Here is a 12,841-nt window from a genome sequence, read left to right as displayed (position 1 = left end):
ATTAGTTATTATTTGTGATATATAAACCCCTTTTTTTTTTTTTTTTTTTTTTTTTTTTTTTTTTTTATTTTGGAAATTATAGAAATAAAAAATAATTTAAAAATGAATTTATAAAATGTAAAGTGAAAAATAATATTTGAACTGAAGGTTCAATGAAAAAAAAAAGGAATATAAAATAATTTTTATTTTTTTATTTTTATTATTTTTTTTATTTTCCCACACTCAAAATATCTCTTTTTGATTTCCCAAACCAACCAGGAAAACAAAAAAAAAAAAAAAAAAAAAATAAAAAAAAAAAAAAAAAAAAAAAAAAATAATTTTATATTCATAATTTTTTTTTTTTTTATTATGACAACATATTAACCACCTTATTGTTTAACCACACGCATAATTCTTTTTTTAATTTTACAAAAAATAATAAAAAAAAAAAACCTACTTATAAATTGTATATAATATGTATTTAAAAATATAATTACCATTTAAATTGATTACCCACCTCAAACACACAAATATATAAATTATTTACAACGCCCATAATATAATGAGTGGTCGTATTGTTTCAAAAGATGCAGTAAAATCCAATAATGGAAAAAGAACCACCACTTTAAATAGTGGTAATAATAATAATAATTATAATAATAATAATAATAAAAATAATATTGATAACCATAATAATATAAATGATAATAATAATTATAATGATAATGATAATGAAAATATAAAAGTACCATTATTATCATCATTCATAAATAGTAATAATAATAATAATAATAATAATAATAATAATAATAATAATAATAATAATAATAATAATAATAATAATAATAAAAATAATAATAGTAAAATGGTATTTAAAATTGAAGAAGAAGATCATTCCGATATATTTGCATCAACAAACGAAGATAAAAATAATAATAATAATAATAATAATAATGGTAATGGTAATGGTAAAGAATTAAAAAAGAATACATTAGGATTAATTCACTGTATAGCATTTTCAATTGGAGGGGTTGGACCAACAACAGGTATTTTATTTGTATTCCCACAAATTGCTATGGTTGCAGGTAGTAGTGTACCATTTACATTGATGATAGCTACATTATGTTGTTTATCAATGTCATCAACGATTAGTACATTTGGTAGATATATTAGTACATCATCATCATTCTATAGTTATGTTTCAGAAGGATTAGGAAAAGAGATGGGATTTTTAACGGGTTGGTTAATGATCATTGGTTATTTAACATTATCAGTACAAACGGTGATTCAATTTAGTTCAACGACAGCCGATGTAATATCGAGGAATACTGATTTTCATTGTCCATGGATTATGGCAGCAGCATTTGTTATACTATTCATATCAGTATTAGCCTATGTGGGTATTAATCCAGCATTGAAATTATCATTGATATTGGTAATTGGTGAAACTTTGGTGATTTTAGTTTTCACATTGATAGTTGTAATCAAAGGTGGTGATCAAGGTAATTATCCATTAGCATTCACACCAGCTGGTGATTATTCAGGTGGAGTTTCAGGTATTGCAAGAGGTTTGGTTTATTGTGTACTTGTTTTCATTGGTTTTGAAGTTGCTGCAACATTGGGTGCAGAAACTAGAAATCCAAAAAAGAATATACCGGTTGCGGTGGTTGGTTCAGTAGTATTAACATCGGCATGGATGGTTTGGGCAATGTATGCAATGGTTGTTGCTGTTGGTGTTTCAAATATTTTCATTATCTCTTCAATCAATTCACCAGCGGAAACTTTTGCAAGAAAATATGTATCTTATTGGTTTTCGATTTTAGTGGATTTAGCGGGTATTTCATCAACTTTTAATGTTTGTACAAGTGCTTTCAATAATTTATTTAGAATTTTATATTCAATTGGAAAGAGTGATTGTAATTCAGTGGTAAATAAATTGGCAATTACAAGTAAAAGATTTCAAACTCCAATGGCAGCAATCATTGCCTTTTCAACCTTTGTCACTCTAAGTTTGGTAATTGTAGCTTCGATTTGGGGTATTTACACTGACAATTCTTGGAGAATTTATGGTTATCTAAGTTATATTGGTACAATTCCATTAATTTTAATTTTCATCATTACAAACATTGCCGTTATACCATACGTTAAATTGAAACAACCTCAAGATTATCATGTATTCTATCATTTAATATTACCACTCATTAGTGCCATATTATTCAGTGCAGTTTTAGTTGGTAATTTTTATCCTGATGTTCCTCAAAAACCTTATTCTTATCTTTTAATTGCTTTAGGCGCTTTAATTTTAATTGGTGTTATAATTATGTTTATTTTACGTTCAAAGAAAGGTTTATTAGAGAAAATGAGCTTTATGATTGCTCATGATGGTACAACTTCTTCAACTTCTTCCAATTCAAATGGTAATGGTAGTGGTCCTATTGATTTTAATAAACATTATAATCATGATGATATCACTGAATATATTCCAACAACTTCTTCAATTAATACACCAAGAAATAATTTTATTTATGATGAAAATTTCATTGATAAAAGTATTAAATAAATTATTTATTTTGGGAAAAAAAAAAAAAAATTAACCAATTAGTTTAAATTAGTCTACTATAAATAATTGGATATATTTTTAATTATTTTATATCTTAAAAAAAAAAATTAATTATTTGGATTAGGGTTTAATTTTTTTTTTTTTTTTTTTATGAGATATAAAATGGTCAAGTAAATAGTGAACAAATAATTAATAATAAACAATCGGTTTGAGGTGAGGATGGATATGAAAAAAACAAAAAATAAGGTTTACACAGTGCTTGCATTTTTTTTTTTTTTTTTATTATTTTATTTTAATTATCAAAAAATGGGTATAGAAAATAGTAATATAGTAAATTTCCAAAAAGAAGGAGTAATAATTGAAAATAAAGGTATACATTTATCTCATGAAGAAGATGGTGATTTATTAAATAATGGATTAAAAAAAAATACTATCGGTGTAATTGAATGTATTGCATTATCAGTTGGTGGTATTGGATTAAGTGCTTCAACATTTTTTGTTTTTCCAAATATTGCAGCATCAGCAGGTACAAGTGTACCATTTACAATTTTTATTGGTGCATTATGTTGTTTAACACTTGCTAATACAATTAGTATATTTGGTAAAGTAAGTTTATTTTTTAAAATTATAAATTAAAATATTAATAATATTAAAACTATAAAATTTTTGAAAAAAAAAAATAGTATATAAGTAGTAGTTCATCATTTTTTGTTTATATTACAAAAGGATTAGGAAATGAAATGGGATTTTTAAGTGTTTGGGTTTTAATAATTGGATATTTAACAAATTTGATTTCAGGAATGTTAATGTTTGTCGGTTCACTTTCAGATGTAATAACAAGGCATTCTGATTTTAATTGTCCATGGATATTATGCTTATTAATTGTTGTAACAATAATTCCAACGTTGGCATATATTGGTATTGATGTTGTTTTGAAAACTAGTATAATTGCAATGATTTTAGAAACTTTGGTAATGTTGGTACTATCTTTAGCAATTGTAATTAAAGGTGGTGATCAAGGTAATTATCCGCTGGCATTCACACCAGTTGGGGAATATTCAGGTGGTATTTCAGGTATTGCCACTGGTTTGGTTTATTGTACATTCATTTTCATTGGATTTGAAGGCGCCGCTACATTAGGTCAAGAAACTAGAAATCCAAAAAAGAATATACCAATTGCAGTTTTTGGCTCAATTGCATTTGCTGCAGCTTGGTTTACTATGTCAATGTATTCATTGGTTGTTGCTGTTGGACCTTCAAATATATTTTCAATTAATACATCTCAATTTACAGTTGGAGTTTATGCAGAGAGATATATTGGATTTTGGTATTCTGTTATTATTGATATTACTTCTGTTGTATCTGGATATAGTGTAATCAGTAGTTGGTTTAATATAGTTTTTAGAATAATTTATTCAATTGGTAAAACTAAAGAGAAAGGAATTATTTCATGGTTTGGTAGAACAAATCAAAAATTTAAGACTCCCCATAATGCAATCATTAGTTTAACTGGTTTTATAATTTTAATATCGGCAATTATTATTGGCTCAACTAAAAATATTTATACAGAATCGAGTTGGGAAGTTTATGATTATATTAGTTTTACTGGTACAATTCCAATTATTTTAATATTTATAATTTCAAATATTGCAGTGATTAGATATGTTAAAGTTTATCAATCAAAAGATTTCCAACTTTTTAGACATATGATTTTACCAATATTTAGTGCAATTCTATTCACTGTAATTTTGGGAGGTAATTTTTATCCACCACCATATTATCCAATTCCTTATTTTTTAATTGGATTAGGAATTTTATTATTAATGGGTGTGTGTGTAATGTTTTTTTTATACCGTTTCAATAAAGAATATTTAAAAAATATGCTCTGTCAAATGAGTTTGTAATTATTGATAAAATTAATAAAATATAAGGTTTAAAATTTTTTTTATTATTATTTTATTGTATATTACAATTAAAATTTAAATTAGAAAAAAAATCCTTAAAAAAAGATACTGTATATAATTACTTTAATAAATCTACTTCTCAAACACAAGATATTAAAAAAAAAAAAAAAAAAATTATAAAATAAAGTAGAAAAAAAGAGTATTTTTATTATTTTTATAATTTTTTATTTAATATTTTACCAAAAAAGCTAAAATACAGTTTGCCAATTTTATTATTACCCAAAAAAAAGTATTTTTTTCGGCTTCTAAACTTAAAAATTATTTGGAAATTATCAACAAAAAAAAAATTAATCGATCAATTGGTTTAAATTAGTTAACTATAAATAATTGGATATATTTTAATTATTTTTTATCTCTAAAAACAAAAAGAAAAAAAAAAAAAATTATTTCGGCACCCGTTTAATTAATTTTTTTTTTTTTTTTCAGATAAAATAAAAAAGTAAATAATGAACAAATAATTTATAATAAACAATACTAAAAAAAATTATTATTATTGGAGTACGGGGTTTGTAGTTAGGATATGAAAAAAAACAAAATAAATAAAAATAAGGTTCACAGTGCGTAAACTATTTTATTTTTTATTTATTTTTTTTTTTTTGTCGAAAAATGGGTATAGAAAATAGTAATATACTAAATTTCCAAAAAGAAGGAGTAATAATTGAAAATAAAGGTATAAATTCGTCAAATAAAGAAGAAAATGATTTATTATATAATGGATTAAAAAAAAATACTATTGGTGTAATTGAATGTATTGCATTATCAGTTGGTGGTATTGGATTGAGTGCTTCAACATTTTTTGTTTTTCCAAATATTGCAGCATCAGCAGGTACAAGTGTACCATTTACAATTTTTATTGGTGCATTATGTTGTTTAACACTTGCTAATACAATTAGTATATTTGGTAAAGTATGTTTATTTTTTAAAAATTGTAAAATTAAAATAATAATAGTGATAATAAAACAATAAAATTTTTGAAAAAAAAATAGTATATTAGTAGTAGTGCTTCATTTTTTGTTTATATTACAAAAGGGTTAGGAAATGAAATGGGATTTTTAAGTGTTTGGATTTTAATGATTGGATATTTAGCAAATATGATGGGTTCAATGTTTATGTTTGTTAATCCACTTTCAGATGTAATAACAAGATATTCTGATTTTCATTGTCCATGGATATTAAGTTTAATAATTGTTGTTACAATAATTCCAACGTTGGCATATATTGGCATTGATGTTGTTTTGAAAACTAGTATAATTACAATGATTTTAGAAACTTTGGTAATGTTGGTACTATCATTTACAATTGTAATTAAAGGTGGTGATGAAGGTAATTATCCATTAGCACTCACACCGTTTGGTGAATATTCAGGTGGTTTTTCAGGTATTGCCACTGGTCTGGTTTATTGCACATTCATTTTTATTGGATTTGAAGGCGCCGCTACATTAGGTCAAGAAACTAGAAATCCAAAAAAGAATATACCAATTGCAGTATTTGGTTCAATTGCATTTGCTTCAACTTGGTTTATATTGGCAATGTATTCATTGGTTGTTGCTGTTGGACCTTCAAATATATTTTCAATTGATACATCTCAATTTACAGTTGGAGTTTATGCAGAGAGATATATTGGATTTTGGTATTCTGTTATTATTGATATTACTTCTGTTGTTTCTGGATTTTGTGTAATCAGTAGTTGGTTTAATATAGTTTTTAGAATAATTTATTCAGTTGGTAAAACTAAAGAGAAAGGAATTATTTCATGGTTTGGTAGAACAAATCAAAAATTTAATACTCCACATAATGCAATCATTAGTTTAACTGGTTTTATAATTTTAATGTCGTCAATTATTGTTGGTTCAACTAAAAATATTTATACAGAATCGAGTTGGGAAGTTTATGATTATATTAGTTTCACTAGTACAATCCCTGTTATTTTAATATTCATAATTACAAATATTGCCGTAATTAGATTTGTTAAAGTTTACCATCCGAAAGATTTCCAACTTTTCAGACATATGATTTTACCAATATTTAGTGCAATTCTTTTCACTGTAATTTTGGGTAGTAATTTTTATCCATCACCAAATTATCCAATTCCTTATTTTTTAATTGGATTAGGAATTTTATTATTAATGGGTGTGTGTGTAATGTTTTATTTATACCGTTTCAATAAGGAATATTTAAAAAATATGCTCTATCAAATGAGTTTGTAGTTGGTGATAAAAATAAAAAACAAATATAGGGTTTTAATATTTATTTATTATTTTATTAAATAATACAATTAAAATATTAAATTAGAACAATAAAAAAAACACATAAAAAGATACTATATATAATATGTATTATTTCAGAAGGATTAGGAAAAGAGATGGGATTTTTAACGGCTTGGTTAATGATCATTGGTTATTTAATATTATCAGTGCAAACGGTGATTCAATTTAGTTCAACGACAGTCAATGTAATATCGAGGGATACTGATTTTCATTGCCCATGGATAATAGCAGCATTTGTAAAAGAATTTAAATGCTAGATTCATACCTTTTAATATCAGCATAAGCCTATGTGGGTATTAATCCAGCATTGAAATTATCATTGATGTTAGTTATTGGCGAAACTATGGTGATTTTAGTATCCTAATTAATATTTGTAATCAAAGAAATAATTTTTATGATGAAAATTTCTTCTATAAAAGTATAATATAAATTATTGGTCTTTGAAAAAAAAAAAACTAATTAATTTATTTATTTATTTATTTATTTATATATTTATTTATTTATTTATTTATTAAATAATTAGTTAAAATTAGTTTAGTCAAAATAATTGGATATCTTTTAATTACTTTATATCTTAAAAAAAAAAAAAAAAACCAACTAATTATTTGGTTATAATTAATTTTTATTTATTTTTTTATTAAAGCAAATAGAGAATAAATAATTAATATTAAATAATTCTGAAAAAAAACTATTATTATTGGAGTGTGGGTGTGTGTTGTGGGGAGATATATTAAAAAAACAAAAATAAAAAAATAAAAATAAGTAAAAAATGACATACGTGTTTAAATATTTTTTTTTTTTTATTATTTTTGTTTTTTTTTTTTTTATTATCTAAAAATGAGTTTAGAAAATAGTAATATAGTAAATTTCCAAAAAGAGGGAGCAATAATTGAAAATGAAGGAATAAATTCATCACATGAAGAAGATAATCATTCACATTATGATGGATTAAAAAAAAATACTATCGGTGTAATTGAATGTATTGCATTATCAGTTGGTGGTATTGGATTGAGTGCAGCAACATTTTTTGTTTATCCAAATATTGCAGCATCAGCAGGTACAAGTGTACCATTTACAATTTTTTTTGGTGCATTATGTTGTTTAACAGTAGCAAATACAATTAGTATATTTGGTAAAGTAAGTTTATTTTTAAAAATTATAATAATTAAAATAAAAATATTAAAATAAAATTTTTAAAAAAAAAAAAAAAAATCTATAGTATATTAGTAGTAGTTCATCATTTTTTGTTTATATTACAAAAGGATTAGGAAATGAAATGGGATTTTTAAGTGTTTGGATTTTAATGATTGGATATTTAGCAATTATGATGTCCGCAATGTTTATGTTTGTTGGTTCGCTTTCAGATGTAATAACAAGGCATTCTGATTTTCATTGTCCATGGATATTAAGTTTATTAATAGTGGTAACGATAATTCCAACGTTGGCATATATTGGTATTGATGTTGTTTTGAAAACTAGTATAATTGCAATGATTTTAGAGACATTGGTAATTTTAGGATTATCATTTACAATTGTAATTAAAGGTGGTGATCAAGGTAATTATCCGTTGGCATTCACACCAGTTGGCGAATATTCCGGAGGAGTTTCGGGTATTGCCACTGGTTTGGTTTATTGTACATTCATTTTCGTTGGATTTGAAGGTGCCGCTACATTAGGTCAAGAAACTAGAAATCCAAAAAAGAATATACCAATTGCAGTATTTGGCTCAATTGCATTTGCTGCAACTTGGTTTATATGGGCAATGTATGCGTTGGTTGTTGCTGCTGGGCCTTCAAATATATTTTCAATTGATACAAATGAGTTTCCTGTTGGAATTTATGCAAAGAGATATATTGGATTTTGGTATTCTGTTATTATTGATATTGCTGGTGTAGTTTCAACTTTTGGTGTAATTAGTAGTTGGTTTAATATAGTTTTTAGAATAATTTATTCAATTGGTAAAACTAAAGAGAAAGGAATTATTTCATGGTTTGGTAGAACAAATCAAAAATTTAAAACTCCACATAATGCAATCATTAGTTTAACTGGTTTTATAATTTTAATGTCGTCAATTATTGTTGGTTCAACTAAAAGTATTTATACAGAATCGAGTTGGGAAGTTTACAATTATATTAGTTTTACTGGTACAATTCCAATTATTTTAATATTTATAATTTCAAATATTGCAGTGATTAGATATGTTAAAGTTTATCAATCAAAAGATTTCCAACTTTTCAGACATATGATTTTACCAATATTTAGTGCAATTCTGTTCACTGTAATTTTGGGTGGTAATTTTTATCCATCACCAAAATATCCAATTCCTTATTTTTTAATTGGGTTAGGAATTTTATTATTAATGGGTGTGTGTGTAATGTTTTTTTTATACCGTTTCAATAAGGAATATTTAAAAAATATGCTATATCAAATGAGTTTATAATTATTGGTAAAAAAAAAAATTAAATATTAGGTTATAATATTTATTTATAATTATTTTATTGTATATTACAATTAAAATAATAAATTATAAAAATTAAAATTAAAACATAATTAAAAACACACACACCCACAAAAGATATTATATCTTTTTTTAATTTATTTATTTTTTACACTTGTAAAATGGGTTAAGTTTAATTTAATGTTATTGTTATTTTTTTTTTAAAAGATTATATTTATAAAAAAAAAAAAAACAAATTTCCTTAATAATTTCAACTTAAAAAAAAAAATGATACATCAGCAACTTTATAATTAGTGATATATTGAAAAAGAGATAACAAAATTGGATTAAAAAAAATAAAAATAAAAATAACTATTTTTATTATATATTTAATTTAATATTATATTTAAATATAAATGTGATTGTTTTTTTTTTTATTCCATTTTTTTTTTTTTCCTTTTTTTTTTTTTTTTTTTAATTATGGATCCAGTATGGAATTAAAAAAAATAAATTGTAAAAGTAGTGATTTAAGTACAAATTCAAGTTTTGATAGTTGTACTAGTGGAATAACAGTTGATGATGAATTTAATACATTAAAAAAAAATACTATTGGTGTAATTGAATGTATTGCATTATCAGTTGGTGGTATTGGATTAAGTGCAGCAACTTTTTTTGTTTTTCCAAATATTGCAGCATCAGCAGGTACGAGTGTACCATTTACAGTTTTTATTGGTACATTATGTTGTTTATCAATTGCAAATACAATTAGTATATTTGGAACTGTATGTAGTATTATTTTTAAAAATTAATATGAAAATAAAATAAAATTATTTAAAAAAAAAAATAAAAATAAAAAAAAAAATAAACAAATAATATTTAGTATATTAGTAGTAGTGCATCTTTCTTTGTTTATATTACAAAAGGATTAGGAAATGAAATGGGGTTTTTAAGTTTTTGGATTTTAATTACTGGATATTTATTAATTCTTTCAAGTGTTATTTTACAATTTTCAGGAGGGTTTTCAGATTTAATTTCAAGGTATTGTGGTTTTCATTGTCCGTGGATTCTTAGTACATTTTTAGTATTAACAATTGTACCAACATTGGCGTATATTGGTATTGATGTTGTTTTGAAAACTAGTATAGTTGCGATGATTTTAGAAACTTTAGTAATGTTGGTACTATCATTTTCTATTGTTATTAAAGGTGGTGATCAAGGTAATTATCCGTTGGCATTCACACCAGTTGGTGAAAATTCAGGTGGAATTTCAGGTATTGCAACTGGTTTGGTTTATTGTTGTTTTTTATTTGTTGGATTTGAAGGTGCAGCTACGTTAGGTCAAGAAACTAGAAATCCAAAAAAGAATATACCAATTGCAGTTTATGGTTCAATTGCATTTGCTGCAACTTGGTTTATATGGGCAATGTATTCATTGGTTGTTGCTGTTGGACCTTCAAATATATTTTCAATAAATGTTAATCAATCACCCATTCAACTATATGCAAATAGATTTGTTGGGTATTGGTTCTCTATAATTGTTGATATTGCAGGTGTAGTATCTGGATTTGGTGTAGTTAGTAGTTGGTTTAATATTGTTTTTAGAATAATTTATTCGTTTGGTAAAACTAAAGAGAGTGGTGTAATCTCTTATTTAGGTAAAACTAATAAAAGATTTAAAACACCACATTTCGCAATAATTAGTTTAATTGGATTTATAATATTAATGATTGGATTAATTGTTGGTTCAACTAAAAATATTTATGCAAAATCTTGTTGGGAAGTTTATAATTATTTAAGTTTTACAGGTACAATTCCAATAATTATCATTTTTATTATTACAAATATTGCAGTGATTAGATATGTTAGATTAAATCAATTTCAAGACTTTCAAATCATTAGACATTTAATATTACCCATTTTAAGTTCAATTATTTTTATTTTAGTTTTGGTTATAAATTTTTTATCAAATGCAAAAATTTATCCTTTACAATATTTTTTAATTGGTTTAGGTTCATTTTTATTAATTGGTGTTTTCATTACTTTATATTTACACTTTTATAAAAAAGATTATTTAAAAAATATGTTAGATCAAATGGGTTCATAAAATAATTAAATTAATAAAAAAAAAAAATGTTTTAAAAAAAACAATTCACTCTTTTGTAAATTATCACTATCTACCTTATATCTTAAATATGGGATATAAACTTCAGATTCTTTAGATTTACAAAATAATAATAATAAAAATAATAAAATAAATAAAATTTTTTATATAAATAAAGAATATATTTTTAAAAAAATTTATTTTTATTTTTTATTTAATTAAAAGTTGTTTCATCTAATTCATTTGAACAATACATTAATTTAAAGTAATCTCTATTATTTGAATCATTTGGATAAGTTTTTCTAAAAATTAAAACAATTAAAACAACGATGAAAATGAAAATTAAAATTGAAGATAAAACGATAACAGTTAAAATTAATTTATGAATTTCATCACTTGTTTTCCTACTTTCATCATTGTTTACTTGATCACTATTATCATTGTTGTTGTTTTTCTTTGAATCTTGATTAATAATATCAATATAGAATAATGATTTGCCATTAATGAAAATTTCATCACCAATAATTGTTGGTTGTTTATAATTTGATGATTTATCTAAATTACAAATTAAAACAGAGTTTGTTGATAAAATTGGTTTTGAACAATTTCTAAAGGAATTATCACTTTGTTTAATGTTAATTGATAATTGATCAATTGAACCATCAGTTAGTTTATTATCAAAGTTTTTACCAATGATAGTTATTTGACATTGATTAATTCTATCAATACCATAAACTGAATCAATTGAAATTGGTGCAAAACTAAATTCTAATGATGATTCATTTTGAAAATTATAAATATTACTTATTTTAATTTGAAATTTTTCACCAAAATTACTAATTTTATTTAAATTTGAATCAATAAAGCATTTAATTTTTGAATTATCAATTGATATAATTTGACATTCTTCTTTTTTTTCTTGTTGTTGGTGTTGTTGTTGTTGTTTTGAAGTGGTAATGAAAACTTTAGAATTAACTCTACTTGAATCATTTAAAAAATAAAAATTACCAATTAATTCTAATAAACCACCAGTTGTATTTGGTTTTTTAATTCTAGATACAAATGATTTCAATTGGAATGACATTTCATTACTCTTTAAACCATTACCATAGGTGATTGAAACATTACCAGATTTAATATTATCACCATATAAACTAAATAAAATTAAATCTGTACTGATTGAACCATTTTTAGCATCATGTTGATATTTATAATCCTTGATTTCATTACCATTGAAATTGATTATCATATTTTCATTCTTTTTACCATTACCACCACCAGTATTTTCATTTGTAAAATTACCATTAATATAAACATTTAAATAATCGATATCGCCATCATTTGTAATTAATAATGTAAAAACACTTGATATTAATGGGGCAACTTGATTTGATTTTGATAATGATTTTCCTAATAAATTACAATTAATATTATTAAAAAATAATGAAATTATTAATATTAAAACTATTAAAAGTTTCATTTTTTATTAATTGTTCTTATCACATTATTTATTTTTTTAAGGGCAATAAAAAC

General features: G+C 23.5%; 5 protein-coding genes across 5 annotated transcripts; 4 read left to right on the top strand and 1 right to left on the bottom strand.

Moving 5' to 3' along the window:
• Nucleotides 1-541: 541 nt before the first annotated feature.
• On the top strand, nt 542-2,539 carry DDB_G0287303 (hypothetical protein; the record flags this gene model as incomplete). The annotated part of the gene is made up of 1 exon (XM_632129.1): nt 542-2,539. One exon carries the CDS (start codon nt 542-544, stop codon nt 2,537-2,539), a length of 1,998 nt encoding a protein of 665 aa, XP_637221.1.
• Nucleotides 2,540-2,845: 306 nt separating this feature from the next.
• DDB_G0287301 (hypothetical protein) lies at nt 2,846-6,710 on the top strand (the record flags this gene model as incomplete). The annotated part of the gene is made up of 9 exons (XM_632128.1): nt 2,846-3,145; nt 3,223-4,147; nt 4,193-4,435; nt 4,471-4,500; nt 4,631-4,642; nt 4,692-4,805; nt 5,054-5,409; nt 5,490-6,189; nt 6,226-6,710. 9 exons carry the CDS (start codon nt 2,846-2,848, stop codon nt 6,708-6,710), a joined length of 3,165 nt encoding a protein of 1,054 aa, XP_637220.1.
• Nucleotides 6,711-7,607: 897 nt separating this feature from the next.
• DDB_G0287425 (hypothetical protein) lies at nt 7,608-9,210 on the top strand (the record flags this gene model as incomplete). Its single annotated transcript, XM_632127.1, has 2 exons — nt 7,608-7,907; nt 7,990-9,210. The coding sequence occupies 2 exons, from the start codon at nt 7,608-7,610 to the stop codon at nt 9,208-9,210; spliced, it is 1,521 nt and encodes a 506-aa protein (XP_637219.1).
• A 488-nt stretch (nt 9,211-9,698) lies between these two features.
• Nucleotides 9,699-11,311, top strand: DDB_G0287423 (hypothetical protein; the record flags this gene model as incomplete). The annotated part of the gene is made up of 2 exons (XM_632126.1): nt 9,699-9,989; nt 10,088-11,311. The coding sequence occupies 2 exons, from the start codon at nt 9,699-9,701 to the stop codon at nt 11,309-11,311; spliced, it is 1,515 nt and encodes a 504-aa protein (XP_637218.1).
• Nucleotides 11,312-11,522: 211 nt separating this feature from the next.
• Nucleotides 11,523-12,788, bottom strand: DDB_G0287299 (hypothetical protein; the record flags this gene model as incomplete). Its single annotated transcript, XM_632125.1, has 1 exon — nt 11,523-12,788. One exon carries the CDS (start codon nt 12,786-12,788, stop codon nt 11,523-11,525), a length of 1,266 nt encoding a protein of 421 aa, XP_637217.1.
• Nucleotides 12,789-12,841: the final 53 nt, after the last annotated feature.

This window comes from Dictyostelium discoideum (genome assembly GCF_000004695.1).
Source record: "Dictyostelium discoideum AX4 chromosome 5 chromosome, whole genome shotgun sequence".
NCBI classification, from domain to species: Eukaryota; Evosea; class Eumycetozoa; order Dictyosteliales; family Dictyosteliaceae; genus Dictyostelium; species Dictyostelium discoideum.
The sequence above is the reverse complement of the archived record's forward strand: the minus strand, read 5'-3'. Positions and strand labels throughout refer to the sequence as shown.